Source organism: Mytilus edulis, chromosome 14 (assembly GCF_963676685.1).
Source record: "Mytilus edulis chromosome 14, xbMytEdul2.2, whole genome shotgun sequence".
In the NCBI taxonomy this organism is placed as follows: Eukaryota; Metazoa; Mollusca; class Bivalvia; order Mytilida; family Mytilidae; genus Mytilus; species Mytilus edulis.
Genome location: NC_092357.1, coordinates 53303353 through 53323901, shown reverse-complemented (window position 1 = coordinate 53323901; position 20549 = coordinate 53303353). Strand labels below are relative to the sequence as shown.

Here is a 20549-nt window from a genome sequence, read left to right as displayed (position 1 = left end):
AAGAATATAGGAGGTAAACATCAATGAGAAAGTCATCCAATGCTACATAAAAAACCAAAAGACATCTACAGGTTGCATATGGTTTTCTACAAGAGACAGTTGTTATACAATCTGTTAATGCAGTAAACAACAAGGGTCTAAAATGTTGTGAATAACTATAACAAGGACTATTAAGGTTTTGCCATCAACACCAAGTTCTCAAAATAAAAAAAATAAATAGATATATAACAAAAGACAACCACTTAGCTTTCTTTAACATTCACCAGTTCATAATAACTCTTTTTTGTAAATAATTTGCTACAGTAAGAAATTTTATATGAGGGAAAATTCCTTCCATACCCTAATCTCACAATAGTTGGTTAAAAGGGATTAGATTTTTTAATCAAGAATATATCTCTGTACACCCAAGACCAAAGACTGGCAAAGAGCCTTGTAAGTAACATTACACCCTTACTTGGCCCCATTCAATCCAGTTATTATTGTAAACACAGAACTTCAGACACCACTATGTAACTATACTTAATACATATACAAACTTCTCTATATTATGTATTAGTATTTAATGAATAAATAAATTTAATGATTAACTTTCAGCAAAAGATAAAAAAAAAATCACATTCGACAGCAAAACTTACCTTAATTCTTTTGTTGTTCATTGCCCAAGCTACATCAGGTCTAGGAATACCTGACACCTGACACTGCAAGGTCACAGACTGACCTTCACTCACTCTAACATCTACAAGGTCGGCAAGGAATTTAGGATATTGACGATGATGAGGTTCAACGTGACGTTTCAAAACATGTCTGAAATCCAACTGTTCAACAATCGCAGGGGATTTCTCAAAATCAAATTTTTTAGAGTATTTTGTCTGCTTTTTTGACGGAACACTTCTTATATCATCTGATGGAGAGCTGGTAACGTCATCAGCTAAATCTGAACTAAGACCTGAAATTTTTCTGAGAATCTTTTTATCTTCATCATCCACGTCTAACTTTTCTATTGGACCATATCTTGGGTTTCTTTTCAAACTCTCAAATTCTCTATCTATTCTAGAAAAATCCTCAAAAAGTTCTTCTACTTCACTGAATTTAGTTCTTTTTAAATTCATCATAACTGCATGGCCGGGACCTAAATTTTCAGGTATATTTTCTGAAGCACTTTCATGAACATCACTTTCTAAGTTAGAACCATTCATGTTTTTATATACATTTTTCCTATCCATTTCTCTGTGTGGTTCATCATTTTGAGAAGAATGATGATTATAAGACACAGAGGAGATTTTTCTTTCATATTTATCCAAACTACCTCCATTATGATTTTCTGTATTTTCAATTCTTCCATTTTGCTGCATGTTAGTCCCCTGAATATTGATTTCATCATCGGCTTGTTCAGCATAAAGCTCAGACAATGCATTCCATTTCTGTGCTCTCTCACTTTTTTGCATTTTTAATTTTGTTTCAACAACTTGATGATCACTTTTCTCTGATGAGTCAGAAAATTCTGAAACGCCATTATTACTCTCAAAGTTATTCACAATTTTAGCATGATGAAAATTGCAAGGTGAAAATTCAACACTATTTTTCTGTGGTAATGCAGACCTAGTGATTTCTGGTGAACTTACGATTTTTGGCTTTCTATTTGTAAGAACAGCCTTGTCTTGACTGTCATGATAGTGAGTATTTTGATCATTCGTTTTTGGTTGTGGTGAACTCTCCTGAATTTTAGTTTTAGCCTCAATTTGATTTAAAACATTCCTGAAATTAGGTGAACTTTCTCGACTTAGTCTACGTGTTTCTCCTAAATTTCTAGATCGGTTCATTCTTTCAGCTGACTTTGGCACAGACTGTGTTAAAGAAGATACAATTTTTTGTTCTGGTTTTGGAGGCCTGTCTTTTAAACGATCTAAAACTTCATCAACATTATTAATCCGTTGTACACTTGTTTTTATAATTGGATATGGATCAGGTTTTTTTTGACCAGACATTTTCTCACGAAAACTTCCTGTGCTATGTAATTTTGCAGGAGAACTTGTTGCTGGAAGTGAATTTCGTTTCTTCTCTAACATTTTTTTAAATTCAATTTGTCCTGTCACTGGTCTTTCTACAACTGAAGTTCGTTTTTGTTTTTCTGGCATTGTTCTAATTTTATCTGTTTCAAACTTTTGTCCAAACACAGCACCCATTTCTACTGCACTATTCTGTGCAGCTTCTGCCAAGAAATTTCTTTTTGTACGACCTTCAGAAGTAGGACTTGGCAAAGTTTGTGTATGACCTTCAGGAATAGGACTTGGCAAAGTTTTTATATGACCTTCAAAAGTAGGACTTGGCAAAGATTTTGTATGACCTTCAGAAAAAGGACTTGGCAAAGTTTTTGTATGACCTTCAGAAATAGGACTTGACAAAGTTTTTGTATAGCCTTCTGAAGTAGGACTTGGCAAAGTTTTGGCACTATTTACTTTCAATCCCTCAATTTGCTGTTCTTGCAATATCATTGTTTGTTTTTTCCCTATAATTGTTTTTAAGTCACTGTGTAGAACAGCTTGTCTTTCTTTTACTGAAAATTCAGTTTTTGGTTCTGTTTCCTCATTTTCACATCTGTTAAAAACACTTGTTTTATTCTCACATATAGTTTCACTTTCAGGTGACTCATTTTTAACTTCTGACATATTCAAATTCTGAGGTGACCCAGACAAATCATTTGCAAGCTTTCTTACATTTATCCTTGAACTTCTAGCTCCAGATACACTTTTTGGCGACTCTGCTGTTCTATTTGAATTCAAATTTCTATTATTTCTGGAAGTCACAAACATACTTTGATCAGTTCCAGGCGACTCTTTTGAGAATTTTCTGACTGCGTCTGATACTTTAACAGGAGATTTGTCTCTCTGTCTTTGACCTATTATAGAATGTGTGTCAACTCTAGATGTTGAAAATTCCTTATTTCTTACTGAGGCCAATCCATGTTCTGTCTTTTTATCCTTAGGTGTCTTAATCTTATTCAAAACATCCCTAAAATCTTCTTTTTTCTGATGACTATGACCTTGTCGACCCCTGGATAAATTACTACTAAATGTTGTTGGTAATTTTCTAGCAGGAGTTAATTTGTTAGATAATGGAGAAGTTTCTTGAGGTTTATCAAACATTTCAATCTTTCTGTTAATGACTCCTCTCTTTGAACCTTCCGGTGTAAAACGCTTTGGACTGTCTGGTGTAGAATGCTTTGGACTGTCTAGTGTAGATCTCTTAGGACTTTCTGGTGTAGAACGCTTTGGACTATCCAATGTAGACCTTTTAGGACTATCTGGTATAGATCTGAAATGAAATGCTCTAATGTTGTAAATTGGTGAAAATTCAATGAGACAGCAACCCAACATCATAGCTTAACAAAAAACCATCTAGAGACATCTGTATTTTCTTAAGATTTAAGACAAAATGTAGGCTCTACAAAAAGACACATTTTTCTCTGTGACATCATCAAACATGGTCTCCTAAACTAGGGCAAATATAGCAATCAGAAGCAAAAGAAAAATTTGAAGTCAGGAATAAATTTGGACTAATGAATGACATGTTGATTATTAACTAGGCAGGAAAAGTATAATTTGATAAGAGTACAAGAAATATTGTCCCAACTCCCAAGTCAGGAGCATCTGGCCTTTGTCAGTCGTGTAAGCTTTTTTAATTTTGGTCGATTTATACGTTTCGGAATTCAGTGTGACATCCATTTCCACTGAACTGGTACACATGTTTGTTTAGGGGCCAAGTGATGACGTTGCAGGATATCCTTGCTATGTTGAAGACACATTCGTGGCTTTAGGTTATGTTTTGCTCTTCAGATTGGTTGTGATATAACATGGACCTTAAATTCAGTTAGGATCGATTAAAGCCAAAACTGTACTCACAACCATTGCACATGGATAATTGTCACTGCTGACATGTATGAGGAAAAGAGTTTTACAATCGCTACTTTTTACATGTAAAAAGGAAGCTTGAAGATTTTAGGAAAAGATATTTAAAATGTTACAACTGCATGGACCAACAATCTTTCTTTAAGAAATAAAACTAAACGTGCATTTTTTAAAAGGCTTTGTAATATTTTTCTTGCCAATTTATCCTCAATTATCTGTTGCTTCTAAAAATATTTAAAAAAAAAATTAAGATACAATAGGTGGATGATAGAATGATGATGATATCAGCTCACACTGTCCTTTAAAAGGATATATCAGATAAAAAAAAAATATTTTTTTTTACCTCTTCCTGACTGCTGAAGTTTCAGCTGCTTTATATTCTGAATTGGGTTTACCCATTGTCAGCTCAATATCAGTTGATACACTTCCTGAGGGATTTAGTAAAAGACAGGTATATTTCCCACAATCCTCCATTACAACATTTCTAATCTCTAAAATAGAATCATCACCATGTGTAACCTGAAAAAAATATTACAACTTTAATTCTAACATCAAATATAGAAATAAAGTACTAAATTTTTGACATTATAAGTGGATATTTGTTTTCATGGTTTTCATAGTCGAATAAACACCTACAGAATATTTGTCCTCTGTCAATCACTTAAATTCATGATTTACCTTTAACAGCCACATCCATGAATTTTTACTGAATAAATAATTAAGAAATAATTGAAATTGATTATCTCCCTTTAACATGTTTGACAGGAATTCTCTATTGTATATTGTACATCTGTGTGTAGTGTACTGCTTCTCCTATATTTAAGTATGTAGTATGCTGTTTTGTCTTCATTATATTTCTCTAAAATTCATTTGTGAAAATCCATTGTAACGAGAAGGCTGAGTTCTCACAAACCTTGTTTGAACTTGCCACATTCTTTCTGTTCCTGTACCAAGTAAGGAGCCTGTAATTCATTGGTTGTTGTTGGTTTCGAACTTCAGTATTTGTTTCTTGTCTATATATCTTTATCATACATCCCGTTGTTGATTTTCTCATTTCAATGTGTCATGTTCTTGCTTTTATAGTATTTGCATCAAAAAAGGTTGCAGAATTTTGTTCATATGTTACACCTGATATCAAATCTTTAGTAAAAAAAAATTGTAACGGAAATTTTCTAGACTCATTAAAGAGTTTATGAATATAATAATACATTATATACCTTATATTTATCACTATTTTCTATAACAATGCCCTGCTTTAACCATTGTACACTTGGTCTAGGATTCCCTTCAGGTCGACATAAAAATATTGCACTCTTCTCTGTTTCCACCATCGCTGAGCGTGGCTTCAAAACAAAATCAGGAGGTGTTCCTTTCTCACTAAAATTAGAGTCCTCTATTTGGATTTTCCTAGCAACTACATGGGTGACTTGTGGCAATGCAGCTTTATTTTCATCGATGGTTTCCATATCAGAAATATTATCTAAAATAAGAAATTTATTTCTGCCACATCATGCAATTTATGTAATACTGAATAGATTTCTTATCTAATATGGAAAATAAAATCTGGAATCTATATCAAGGTTTTATTTTCAAATATTCTTCATATAAAAACAAACATTTGATATACTAGTCAAGATTTCTTCCCAATTTTCTAAACCTCCCTGGAGTTTGTTATTTAAGGAATGACTAATATTTTTTCTGTCTATCAAGAAATAACATAAAAAATTTGGTGCACACTGAATAATGCGCGTAGCGGGTTATTAAACAGTGTGCACCACATTTTTTATGTTATTTCGAATAGACAGAAAAAATATTACAGTAATTTCTTATAATTTAATTCTAAATTCCATTTTAAACCATAGAAAACCATGAAAAAACGTTAATGACGTCACGGTCACATGACTAAATTATGTCTATGGGCTGATAACAAAATAACGTCAGCCAATCAGAAGACGCGTTACATCCAAAATTAAATTATTTTGAATTGTCCACTTGTTTACCTCTTATTGAGATCAACTGCTTTCAAGCTTTCATTTTATATTTGGTTTTTTATCATATCATATCATTATTGTAGATGAAAAAAGAAGATGTGGTATGATTGCCAATGAGACAACTCTTCACTAGAGACCAAAATGACACAAAAATTAACAACTACATGTATAGGTCATTGTACGGCCTCCAACAATGAGAAAAGCCCATACTGCATAGTCAGCTATAAAAGGCCCCAAAATAACAAGAAAACTAATGGCCTGATTTATGTCTATGGACACAACTCCCAACTGATGACTGGGTAAAGTGCTTGTGAGCCCTGACAGATAAAGATTACATTGCAGTTGGAACTAAAAGTTAAACAAAGCATTGTATGAGCAATGGAAAGCAAACTATAATTATGTCCTACAATTATGCACAAAGGGAGATAATTCAAATTCAACTACATGTATTACCTTTAACGGCTATATTTTGGTTTAGTCATAAGAAATAAGAAGATGTGGTATGAGTGCCAATGAGACAACTCTCCATTATAGGTCAAAGTGTGGCCTTCAAAGTAACGTTAAACACTCAAATTTGTAATTTAAATATATATTTCATTGACGAATTATTATAATTCACATGGATAAAATCAAAAAGAATGTTCACCTCAATACACTGTGCTTTTGTTCTTATAACACAAGTGAAATAGCTATCCAGGGTAACTTTCTTTTAAAAGTGTGACAATAAAAATAAAATATTATAATACAATATTAATTTGCTATAAAAAAAATTATAAAAATTCTGCTAGATATAAGCTTACCACTGACACTTAACCGACAGTATGTATCAATCTCTCCGTATTCATTGTACGCCTCACATACAAACTCTCCTGCATCCTCTGGTTTACAGCGTGGAATGACAAGCTGATGGATGTTGTCACTACATGTGGTTCTATAGACAGGGTGGTCCTCATTTACCTCGGAGTTATTGTGTACCCATACAATCTCTACGGGTGGACTGCCTATAAAATAGTTATAAAATAGCATTCAATCTCTACTGGAGGATTCTATAAAATATGGACTGGAATCTCTACAAGACTTGCTACCTTTTGCAGTAAAATTAGTATTGTTAGTGTTATTGACAGTGTCTGTTTACCTTAATTGAGTTTATACCTTATCATGGTGACCAGCTTTCATAAGTTGAGGAAACCTGAGAGAACCACTAATGAAGGAAAACTTGTCTTTAAAGATTGGGTCCATACAGACCTTCCACATGTAGTGTTTGGGTCCATACACACCTTCCACATGTGGTGTATTGGTCCATACACACCGTCCACATGTGGTGTTTGGGTCCATACACACCTTCCACATGTGGTGTTTGGATCCATACACACCTTACACATGTGGTGTTTGGGTCCATACACACCTTCCACATGTGGTGTTTGGGTCCATACACACCTTCCACATGTGCACATGTGGTGTTTGGGTCCATACACACCTTCCACATGTGGTGTTTGGGTCCATACACACCTTCCACATGTGGTGTTTGAGTCCATACACACCTTCCACATGTGGTGTTTTGGTCCATACACACCTTCCACATGTGGTGTTTGAACTCACAACCTCAGTTTTGACAGCTTATGATACAACAGATGAACTATTTAAACCATTCTGCTACTGATACACAGAAGCTGATTGCTTTTCTAAAAATTAAAAATTAAAATTAACAATCTTACCTTTTACCTCAACCAAAATTTCGACTGGTTCTCCTGTTTTCACCCTGATATCCTGCAGTTCCTGTACAAATGTAGGTGGTTCCCTACTGGTTTCCCTAGAAGGTAATGCTGGTTGTTTGTCTACACCAGATCTTGTTGTGGAGCGAACAGAAATATCATGTGACTTTTTGTGTGATGATAATTTAGGAGCAGATTCAGCTTTTAATGCTGACCTCTGATTTACTGGTGAGACTGGTTCCTGGTTTACTGTTACGACTGGCTGTGTATAAGATGGTTGCACTACATCTGTACCATTATCTAAATAAACATAATACAAAATTTTTAAAAATCAAAATCCTATTCATTAATGAAATACAAATCCACCGACAAAAATGGAACACTTTTTTTCAGGCAAATAAAGTTTTCAAATTAGACATTATATCTTCTTTGTATTGTTGTATGTCTTCTGATTGGTTTTTTTATTGTTGTCATGGTATTCTGTCAAGTTGTTAGTTTGCTTTTGACTATCCCTTAAAATTGGAATATCCCCTTGGTATGTTTTGCCTCTCTCTTTTCCAACAGTTACATATCCATGAATCTTATCAATACTAACAAGCATAAAAACACAATTGTGTTAATAACCCTGCTGAAAATTTTATAATATCCAACAAGAATAACTTAATTGATGAACGATAATATGTAAACATGTACTATTAGACCGAAACCCCTGGTTTTACCATCGGTAAGTGTGATAACCCTACTTACAGTGTATATTAATGAATAAGCTCCATATCAAGAAGTATTTTAAGCACAACTACTTATATTTCATTTACCAACCAACAAGAGACAGGAAAAGAACAATTTGGTTCATTTCCTTTCCATGTAATATGTAACATTTACACAATATTGATTAACAAAATATAAATAGATTCCTAGAATATGTTTCCCTTCATTCATTTAAACAAATAAATTTGATATTTTCTAAATTTTAAAAAACTTACTAAGCAAACTCATATTACCCTCATGTCCTAATCTTATTTCTAGCAAGAAACAGCTTTATATTGGTATAATGACAACATTCTCCGCCTCAAAAAAGAGTAATCATGAAAATATGGACACAATCCAATATTTTTTATCTATTTCATTAAAAAGACATTATATTGTGAAAAAGATATATTTCTGTCATTGTTTGGTATTATCACTTTTATAAAAAATATTTCATTTTATTACTAGTATCTATAATTTAGTTAACCTTGGATAATTCGAGCTGTAAATCTATAGAGATGTCCTTCTCTGCAATAAGTACAATTACCTAATAAGGACCATCCTTTCATTATATACTGTGGATTCATTTATTTTCGTGGGTATCAATTTTCGTGGAGTGAGGAAAACTTGCATTTTTGTGGATATTTAATTTCGTTGTTTTGGCAAAGTCTGGATACATTCCTTTGGAAAATTTGCAATTCGTTGAACATTAAAATCCACAAAAATTGGTATCCAACATATATGTATATTAATGAATCCACAGTATGATCGACTAAGTTTCTGGGGTTATTATCTATAAACTCCCTCTGAATTGTGGCTCCCTTTTCAAATCTACCCTTTTAGTTTTTTTTATATTTGAAAATTTGAAAAAAAGTTTCTGCTTTCTAAATTTATGTCTCTTTACCAAGAGTTCTCCCCTTTTCAGCTTGTGCTACATTACTAATAATTTGAAATTTTTTCTTATGCTTTGCACGATTTGTAATATACAGAGATGCCAGGGTTAATTTTAACAAAAGTTGAATCACAAAAAATGTCCCACTGCTATATTTCATTTATTAGATAAAAATGACAATGAACCCCCTCAAATAAAGAGGAGAAATCTTATTATTCTCTATAGTTCTTTATTTTCTGATTAATATACAGCTATGTCACCAACTTTGTGTGCCCAATCAACTTAATCTTTACTGGTGGAACATGAGAAGCCCAAGTGATATTATTTTGCACCCAGTCCACCACTGACAACAAAGTTCAAATTTTCAATAAATAACTTATTTTCATTGCAAAGAAATCCAATTTCAATGGAAATACAAGTTATCTTCCATCCACAAATAAGTGGTACCAACAAAGTTTTGTAAGGGTTCCATGGAACCCAAACGAAACCCAGTGTCTTGGCTTCTTTTGCTGTTGATTGCAGACTCAACAAAAATGAGAAAAAAAATAATAAAAATATTCCTCTCGATACTAATCTTTTGATTGTAGGAAGCTTCTGTCCAAGTTTGGTAAAAATTCAGGATAGTTTATGAATCTTATAAATGTTTTTAAACTTTAACTTTAATTGTATTTAATTAATTAACTGGATGAAAAACTTAGTCCATTTATAAGTAAATAAGTAAAAACAGGTACAAAATTTTACTAAGATTTTCTTCTAGATACTAGTTTTTGATCATAAACAAGCTTTTGTCCAAGTTTGGTAGAAATCTAGGATAGTTTAAGAAAGAAATTAAAATTTTAAAACTTTAACCACAGAGTGAATGTATTGTTTCCTTGTAGAAAAACTAAGTCTGTTTATAAGTAAAATACGGATAAACAGGATTTAAGTTTTACAAAATTTACTTCTGGATACTATCATATGATCATAAACAAGCTTCTGTTGAAGGTAAGTAGAAATCCAGGATAGTTTAAGAAAGTTATTAAAATTTCAAAAACTTTAATCACAGAGTGAATATTTGTGATGGCTGCCGCCGACAGCAATGCCAACGTCGGAATGTAAGATCGCTACGTCTCGCTTTTTTAACAAAAGTCGAAGGCTTGACAAAAATGAATACACAGTAGTGATGGCAAATGAGTAATATTATATCTGTAATGTTTCCTCACCTGTTTTTCTGATTACTTCCCTTTGAACTGTAACCTTAGCTTTAATCTGATCAATACCAACATCATTCTCGTACTGTTTCCTTACCTGTTTTTCTGATTACCTCCCTTTGGACTGTAACCTTAGCTTTAATCTGATCAATACCAACATCATTCTCGTACTGTTTCCTTACCTGTTTTTCTGATTACCTCCCTTTGGACTGTAACCTTAGCTTTAATCTGATCAATACCAACATCATTCTCAGCTATACATTTGTACGAGTCTGAATCTGACAAGTCCACATTCTCCATTATTAAACGTACTGTTGATCCATCAAACTCTGTCCTTAACACTCTTGAAGTTTTAATTTCCTGCTGGTTTTTGTACCATTTTATAGAGGGTCTTGGATAACCTATAAATAAAATTAGCCTGAAGTCATCTCATTATCAATGTAACCATAGTTTTACACAATTATTACAATTCTAATCCTCTTTTTTTTCGCAAATGAAAATGACTGGTCAAATTTTACATTTTATTTGTGATCATACACAAAAAATAAATAATTTAAAAATTGAAATATTTTCAAAGTATATTTTAGAACTAATAAAGAATGTACAGTGTAAACAATATCAGGCAAAATATTGTATTTGTTTTGAACTATAACTGAACTTTTTGAAATTTCTATTCTACAATATTTTTTTCTTTATTTTTCATATTAGAATTTGATTTCTAATGCGCTTAAGAGAGCCATAAAAACAACACAAGACTACAGTATTCAATTAAAAATTGACAAACTGTGATGCTGCTTATAAAACACAAAAAGAGGCCATAAAGTATACCTGTAACTTTGGCTTCAAGTAGCAGATTGTCCCCAACACAAAGGGTCTGATCTGATAAAGGATTCACAAACTTGGGAGGAATGCTTCTGGTTCCTGGAGCTAAAAAACAAATAGTATAATATAGTCACCGTTGCAGCTTATAGCAAAGAATTAACAATATGCACATAAAACAAACAGGTTAATTTTTTGCTGATTATAATGTACTGTAAATTCAGAAATTATTGCGTGCATTTATTATTGCGATTTTGTCAGTTTAGACTTAAATTTAATATTTACAATTTCGAGAAAAATCCTGTTTAATTCATATAAAATATTTTAAAATGCAAGTTTAAATTATTGCGTTTACAACTCTGTCGCATTTTTTGCAAAAATAAAAACCTTGCATTAGCTTCTGAATTTACAGTATGCTCATTACTCCTTCACATATTCATATTATGTTTTAAATAAAGGCAACAGTTAATAAGTATACTGCTGTTCCAATGTAATAAATCGATTGAGAGAAAACAAATCCAGGTTACAAACTAAAACTGAGGTAAACTTTGAAATCATCAGAAATGTTCAAACTACAGAAGATGAAAATTTATCATAAAAAATATCAAATTAGCTCTGAATCAAACATTAGAATTCTTATACTTTCTCTAATCATATAATACCAAATAACAAAACTTTCAAAAATTCTGTGTTATTTTTATATTCAACGATTTAAACTTTCAACAATCTAAAAATTCAACTTTCAACAAATTATCAAATATTTTAACTTTTTAAATTTAGTATTTTCTCAAATAAAATAAAAGATTATTACCTCCCAAGAATTGACAAATGTAGCATGGCTTAGAATCCATCTTCTTTGAGATGTTATACAATAGCAGAAATGTAATTATTGATTAGAGGATATATCTATGGCAATCAGGATAATGAAATTGAATTACTAATTTTGTCATGAAAGGTATGTAATACATTCAATATGTCACTTGGGAAATGTCTTAATTTTACAAAAGACATGTATGAGGGCACTGTTTGAAATGTTGGATGAATGAAATATCTGGAACTTCTCTTACAGCTAGTTTTTAGAACAGGAAAATTTTTACCATGCATAAACCTAATGAATCGAAATGTTTTCAATCAATCCTTCCACGAAACCTCATGAACAAAAATGTTTCCAACCAATGCTACCATGAAACCTCATAAACCAAAATGCCTTTCTATCAGTGTGACTCCAAACCTCATGCACCAAAATATTTTTCCAGCAATGCTAATACAAACCAAACAAAATAACTGCCTTTATATCAATGCTACCCTAAACTTAATGAACCAAAAGGCCTTTCTATCAATGCTACCATGAAACCTCATTAACCAAAATACATGTCCACCAATGCTATTCTTATTCATATTTCGCCTTCGGTCTCAAGTAATGAATTAGCTTTACTTCTCTATGAGGGGTGAAGCTTACATATAATATCTCTGTTTAAAGAAACAAACTATATAACCACCTATAGCTGGCCAGTGACCTTGACCCTAGTATATAAGCACCTGTTCCATAATAACTTGTCATTATTTTTCTAGAGGGTTGAAGTGAACACTTCACATAAGTTCTTTTTAGTTATTTTATTTTTATCTTAAATTTGGCAGAAAGTTATTAAAGTTACATTAACTTGTCTACGATGTACGACAAGTTCTAATGTTATTTTGTTATTTACAAATAATAATTCCTCAATTGTCTACGATGTATGACAATTGTTGATGGAAATGAATTTAAAAATTTCTTGTCTATGATGTATGACAAGTGTTCATGGAAATTAATTAAATATTTTATTGTCTACGATGTATGACAATTTTATATATTCATTAAGTTTTTGCCTAATAGCACATTTGTTACTTAATTCATACTCCTGTTTGTTAAACAGGTAGATATTTAAAAGTATTTCTATTCATCTGAAGGTCGTGAGTACTTTTCACAATTTACACGTGTTTTACCTGCACAGGTACACATTTTTGTATTACAATGGCTGAATTTGTTTATGCAAATGTATTGTTTTTGCAAGATGTTTAGAATGATGTTTACACTTACAAGGGTGATGGTTATGATTTTCATCACCTCTGGAATGTTTTAGAAATTAAAGATGATAAATTTAATAGGAATACAAGAGGTATTTTGAATAAATCCTCTTCTTAAACAGTTATAAAACCTAGTAGTTTTATAATAGATCATAATGGCATGGCAATTGGAAATAATTGACAAAGCAACAGAACCTGTAAAAAGTAAGTTTTAAAATCTAGTGTTACTTGTATAACTTCAAAATCTACTTGATTTGTGATTGTTTCTAACGAAAGTGCTGTTGAGATTTAGATAGGCATGTATATTGATACATTTACTATTTATTATTAATGTATTAAAGAACCTGTATGAATCATGAGGTTTGAGACAGTTTCACTGCCTTCAACTCTAGCAGAGTTTGTAGAGAAACCTGCTGCTATATTTGAATTTTTGCCATTAGAGGCTTACTTTAATGAAGATTTAGTTCTAAATTTTGATCTTATCTACTGAATTGATACGGTGTATGTACCTCCTTTTGGAGTATGTGCCATGGCTGATGATAGTCCAGCCGGAGTTGAATTTGATACGTCTTTTGATCCTGCATTAAGGTCTTTTGATCCTGCATTAAGGTCTTTTGATCCTGCATTAAGGTTTTCAGAAGCCTTTAAGGCTTCTTTTAGTGAGATTAATGGTCCATTATCTCATCCTGTTTGTTGAACAGTTTAATCATGATTTTGATAAAATCAGGAATATATAAAGTTCTTAGAGGAAATACTATCACACTGAGAACTGTGACAATCCTAGTGTGTCTAGGATAATTAAAAAATCGAAATGGCAATGCCTAGACAGGCCCACTCTGTGGTTTCAAAGATGCAGGAAACCCAGAGATACTTTATTAAGGGGTTTATCATCACCCCTATTGTTGAGTTTGCTATTTCTTGTTGTAGGAATGAGCCATTGGATCTTGATAATACAAGGATTTTATTGTAAAATTATATTTGTTTGTTTTACCATGGTTTTCTGGTTAAACCCATAGGAGATGCTCAGAAATATTTAGATGATAAAACTTATTTGTAATTCTGTTGTGATAGTTGCTTTATCACATTTCTAGTTATGATTGCAAAAAGCAAACTTAGTGTTTATACAAAGATTCTTAGCAAATTATAGATTCCTTGGAAGAGGTTCCAGGTCTAGCAATTAATTTACTACCAGCTGTTATGGGAAAGGCAATATCAGTTTTTTAACTGCAGAGGCTCTGTTGGTCAACAGGGCGACTATACTACATGTAGTAGGCAATTCCCTTCATTGAGAGGGAGACGTTTCCAAAAAGGGAACAGAGAATCTCAAAGAGGTCACATTTCTCAACCAGTTGCTATATATACAGTAGATAACTTAAATATTATGATTTGGAAAATGTTACTAATGATCTATTGATATTAGATTTATTAAGAAATGGTTATAAAATTATTTTTTATGATGTACCACAAGGTTTATCCTTTTTGAATTAAATACATTTCACCTTTCATAAGGATGAATTAATTTCAGAAGTCCAAAAATTGATAGCTAAGAGAGCTATTTAAAAGGTTGATCAATCAATGGAAAATCAGTTTATTTCCTATATTTTCTTGGTTCCTAAGAAAGATTGGTCTTCAAGGCCTGTATCTATTTGAAAAATTAAAACAAACTAAGTTTGTGGCTTATCAGCATTTGGAGCAGGACCATTTATCTTTTGTTTAGATGTAATTCTTTAGAATAATTATCTATATATATATATATAGAGCTAACATCTATAGATCTCACAGATGCATATTTAAGTATCATTTATGTTTATATCACAATTTCCTGATTTATGTGGAAAAGACATTGATATGATATTTATGTTTTTTTTTTGTTTTTTTTTGGATTGGCTTCTGCATCAAGAGTTTTTACTAAGGTTTTAAAACCTGTCTATGTATTTATGAAATAATGTCACTTGAAGTATAGACATGCTATAGTTTATACATTGATGATTATTTTATTATGGATCAGAGTTTAGATGATTGTATTGTGAATACAGAAGAAGTGGTGCAAATGCTTGATAAGCTGTGCTTCAGAAAAATTTTGAGAAGTTGGTACTCATTCCTTGGAAGCACATTGTTTTCCTTTGTCTCATTATTGATACTGAGCTATTTAAGTTTTTTCTGACAGATGAGAAATGGTAAAATTATCTCCCTTGGGAAATTCTTTTTAAATAGAATTGTGTAACGGTATTATAGATGTTTTACATCATTTATTGGTCTTGTGATGAATGCTTTTAATGCAGTATCTGTGGCATGCATGGGAATGTTACATTGCAGAAACATGGCGAGAAATAATGTTGAAACACTGTATAGTTGTTACAGTGTTTATTATCATCAATAGGTGAAATTTTTTAACAATTTAAAATCAGAAATTAAAAATTTGATTTATAGACCCATCCAAATAAGTTTTTGGGTTGTACCAGATTCCTCTGACATAAGGATTTGGGATCCAAATTTGAAGAAAATGTTTCTGTTGGTAGACGGAGCTTCTTTAAGAGTATGCACTCATTTCATATAGATTTCATAGTATTGTTGGCTATAATATTCTTCTGGAGAAAAAGTTTTAGTCACAGAGAGTTATACAATCAGAAGATACATTTTCAGTAGCTTTTATTATGCAATAGGAGGTGTAACCTCTTTGTCACTTAACATGCTTACTACAAATATTTCATTATTTGGGCTTGGTGTTCAAGAAAGAACATTTTTATCACAGCTCTTTATATTCCTGGTAAGAAAATTTTTGATGCTTATCATATGTCTAAAAAATTTACAGATTCAAAAGGATGTCAATTGAAAGCTTCAGAGATGTTTTTATTTTCATGATCAGAATTATGACCTTATATTTTCCCATCTTTTTCATTGTTGGGGATATTTATAAAGAAAATTATTAGTGATATAGTTCAGAAGGCTCTTTTGATTATCCTTTTTGGCTTGCTCAGAGTTGGTTTTCTTTGCTAAGACCAATTTTAATTTATTTGCCAGTTAAACTGTTAAGCATAAAAATTAGTAACAATGTTACATACTGAAGATAATGTCTTTCCGTCAGGAAGAGACTTAATTTAACTGTATATTGTAAAAAATTAAAGTGAACCAACACCTGAAGGGTTGATTGTGCAGTAGGGTAAAAACGTGTGTATTATACTCAGAAATCACTTTATTATAAACAGGAGATTTCAGAATCATTTGTAAAATATATTTACACTTCATCTTGGAGACCATGCATCTATAATCAAGCATTATCAATATTTTTTTGAGAAATTTCATTATTTGGTGTGTTCAATTAGAGAACCAATTCCTTATCACCATCTAAAAAGGATGTTAGTCACGGATTATTGAAATTTTTGTAAAACACAAGCTTTTCATATTCAGCATGTTTAATGTGAATTTTTCTTGGTCTGTGTTGAAACAGACTTTATCCTTTAAGAAATAGATTTTACTGAATTTGTTTGTTTACTACATGTATTTGTGGAAGGTTGCTTAAACCTGAATCTGCAATTGAAGAGTTAGATACTCTTTCACTTGGGAGATGAATTTAGCGCTATCTTTTTTAAGTTCTTAATATTCATTGGAGTATTTAACATTGAAACTGTCTTTTATACTTGTGTCTTTATTTGCCTTGACTACATCTGCCTTGAAGTACTATCTTTATCAGCTGTAGATTTACATTCTATGTCTTTCATTCAGAGACATGGTACTTTATTTTTTCATATACATGAGTTTTTGAAAAATACTAGATCTGTTAGTTAGTTTACCTAATGAGGTGATCAAAGGTTTTGATAAACCAAAACTTTGTGTTGATTAAGACAATGATTTATCATGTTTTGTGTACAAAATAGGTGAGAGAATTCATCTAAGTCTTTTCGTAAAGTTTAGATAGTTAGAGAGAGTTCTAATTTTATCCGAGGTTTTAAGGTTAACTCATTTGGAGGAACCTCTTCATAAGTGCATTTAGCTTCAGGATGTTCTATTAAGGACATTATGGCAACAGTTTTGTCTGGACATATGGTAAAACTTTTTACAAGTTCTATAACAGGAAAGTAAATAATATCAGTACTAAAACACTTTTCTTCAGTTGTAGTTACTGGATGATCTTGTGATTTTTATCCTTTATTAAATGTTGGCATTTATATAAAAATTGTTTTTAGTTTGTGTCTACACTTTAAACAAGCTAATTCATTACTTGAGACCGAAGGCGAAATATGAATAAGAATGTTCCTTCATCCAAGCATATCTTGGATGTGCAGGATGAAGGTCATTCTTAGAATATGAGCCTGAGGCTCGAAAGTAATTAATTCCCACCCTAGGGATTATCAGTCAGACCCACACCCTTTTCCACTGGGTTTTATATTTGGTCGACACAAACTTGCTTTAAATTATGACAAGTTATTATGGAACAGGTGCTTATATACTAGGGTCAAGGTCACTGGCCAGCTATAGGTGGTTATATAGTTTGTTTCTTTAAACAGAGATATTATATGTAAGCTTCACCCCTCATAGAGAAGTAAAGCTAATTCATTACTTTCGAGCCTCAGGCTCATATTCTAAGAATGACCTTCATCCTGCACATCCAAGATATGCTTGGATGAAGGAACATTATCAAGTACGCCCAATTATTCCACACACTTTTACTAGAGTAGAAATACAACATTTTTGGTTGGTTGGTATGTTCCTATCATATTTCATTTCAATACCAGATTGCCTCACAATGATTGCTGCTTATTTAGGTCTCTCAAAGTCTTGTTGCTTTATCCTAAACTAAATGTCTTTCAAATTTTCAAGTAGAAGACACCCAAATAGTCTTGGAATTTAAGAAATATCCTCTGTCCCCAGACCAAAAAGACTAGACCTATGATTTCTCCATACAAAGATAACTCATAGTCCATTCTTTGCAGTAAAACAACCTTTTAGTGATGCCTAATGTTCACAGAATGTCAAACCAATAAATATACAATATGCTTACACTAGGTAATTATGTAATGCAGTTTAATTGTTAATTTAATCAGCATGGAATTGACAGGATTTCAACAAAGAATGGGACAATAACAAAAGATATATTCCAGAGGACAGTTATTACTCTCTATTCTAAAATCTATTAGTGACATTACTACCGATTTCTTTTACCTCATGCAGACAAGAAACTCTTAAATCACCATTTTAGTATAAGGTTTTGTCAACAAGCAGAGTTGGTATAATGATATTAAAATAATGAGGACAATAAGTCTGAAAAACAAAGTCTGGAGTTTTATCTTTGTTACAATATCTACTCTGTCACTTGTACTTTCTAGGTATTCAAACTGTCAATACATACACTTTGCATGATAAAGAACCCTTAAAACCTCTTCAAAATTATTCAACAAAAATATTTAAAGCTGACCAACATTTTTTCACTTCTAGAGGGAATCAAGGTTTGATGCTTATTCTCTTGTCTTTATAGAAGCTTAGCTAAAAGCGTAAATTCAGAGATTTTTGAGACTTTTTTGTGTCATTGTAAAATTGAAATCAGATAAGTATTGCACTAATTTGAACTCACATTTAAATTCTTATCACATTATCATATCCGGTGTATGCAAAATTTCATTTGATTAAATTTATTAATCTTTCATTGATGCTCTTTTATCAAAAATCACAATAATACAAACATGCATTTATTGCAAATTTTTTCTCGACTTGCAATATGTATGAATTGCTTACCACAAAACTTTAAGCATACAGATAACAGTGGTTCAGTGCCCAATAGTCAGAAGAGATAAATAGTTTTATTAAAAAATGTTGCATAAAAAATAGATGTATATCCATATTGAAAAGAAAGTTATTAGAAAAGTAGAATATGCTCACTCCTCTTTATTTAAATTTCTTTAAGGTTTCCACAGTCAATTGTCCAGTTTTAAAATTGATAATGGAAATGGGGAATGTGTCAAAGAGACAACAACCCGACCATAGAACAGACAACAGCAGAAGGTCACAAATAGGTCTTCAATGCAGCAAGAAACTCCCGAAGTTCCAGAAAAATATTGCCAATATGGTTTAAGATTGAAATAAACAATTAATTTCCCCATAGGCGACAATGGTAGCCTTTTTCGAGATACAGACTTTAGAAAGTTGATTTTCTTAACGAAACCTTGCTAGAATCAAAGAAAAATTATTAGGACAGTATTTTTTGGTCCAAAAAATATAGGTTCGCGTTGCTTTTCTTAGCGTATTTTGTACTTATCTCCCATGCCTATTAATTTTGCCCTTAAAAATATGTGTCTTGTCCTAGCGTTGAAAAGTCATCTCAGTGCCTTTAGGGCTACGGAATAATTTTTATTTTGCCTTTTGTATAAAGCAGAGTGCACGAAGTCTCTAATAATAAAAAATAACGGGCGCACATATCGACCAATCAGGATTAGCCATACTCTTAATTCTGAATACCATGTTATGCTCATAAAATGGCTGCGCCCATAAAATTTAATGGTGTATTGTAATCTATACGGTATTTAATACTTTCTTGTATCGTGCAATTCATAGTGCGTTAGATGCACAAATATATATGCCACAAATAAATCATCTTTAAAACATTCTGGCAATCTTCTCTGAATTTTCACAATTTTTTATCGGAGGTGACCCCAGTCGAAAAATGTGAAGAAAAAAAATCTCTTTTTTTGAGTAAATGCGGTACTGCTAAAAAGGGCCTGAAGATTATGCCTACTTTCTCCAATGATTCTTTATATATCATCAAGTACTGATTATATTGATACCAAAACCAATTCAATATGTAACTACTACGGTGAATTTCGAACAACAGTTTTAAATGAAACCATTTTCGGAAAAAAGTACATTTTTGAAACAGACTATAGCATTTCAAAATATGGAATATGTGTAAAAATTTGTGTTTTAACATCGATAACTGTTTGTTAACTACAATATGGCATGCCTATTCTTATTCTTTTATTTGTTATTCGTGTGAACATTTCAATGTTCGAAGGGGATCATTTCCGTACATTTTCGCTGAATTTGGTAATTTCGATAACAGCATTTGGGTCGAGATTGTTATGTTTAAAAATCGATTTATATTCGCAAACTCTAGATGTGTACTTGCTCTTTTCGAACAAATCAACAGAACTTCAAAAAATGACATATTCGCTCTACAGTAAGTCAAAAGTCGAGCCCACCCTTGTTTCTAAGGTAAAACGCAATACAAATATGAAACA

At 31.8% G+C, this 20549-nt stretch overlaps 1 protein-coding gene across 8 annotated transcripts in view; it reads right to left on the bottom strand.

The window, feature by feature from the left end:
- LOC139503693 (myosin light chain kinase, smooth muscle-like) overlaps positions 1-20549 on the bottom strand; it is an 80790-nt gene that overhangs the window by 24331 nt on the left and 35910 nt on the right. For 7 of the 8 annotated variants that reach the window (XM_071293530.1, XM_071293531.1, XM_071293533.1 and 4 more), the window contains 7 exons: positions 11266-11364; positions 10620-10838; positions 7612-7908; positions 6697-6897; positions 5123-5385; positions 4249-4424; positions 636-3312 (listed from right to left, as the gene is read on the bottom strand). In XM_071293530.1, coding sequence (XP_071149631.1) covers positions 636-3312; positions 4249-4424; positions 5123-5385; positions 6697-6897; positions 7612-7908; positions 10620-10838; positions 11266-11364 — 3932 coding nt within the window. Of the gene's footprint in view, positions 1-635; positions 3313-4248; positions 4425-5122; positions 5386-6696; positions 6898-7611; positions 7909-8203; positions 8349-10619; positions 10839-11265; positions 11365-20549 lie in introns of those variants that run through there. The other variant, XM_071293538.1, reaches the window with a different exon arrangement.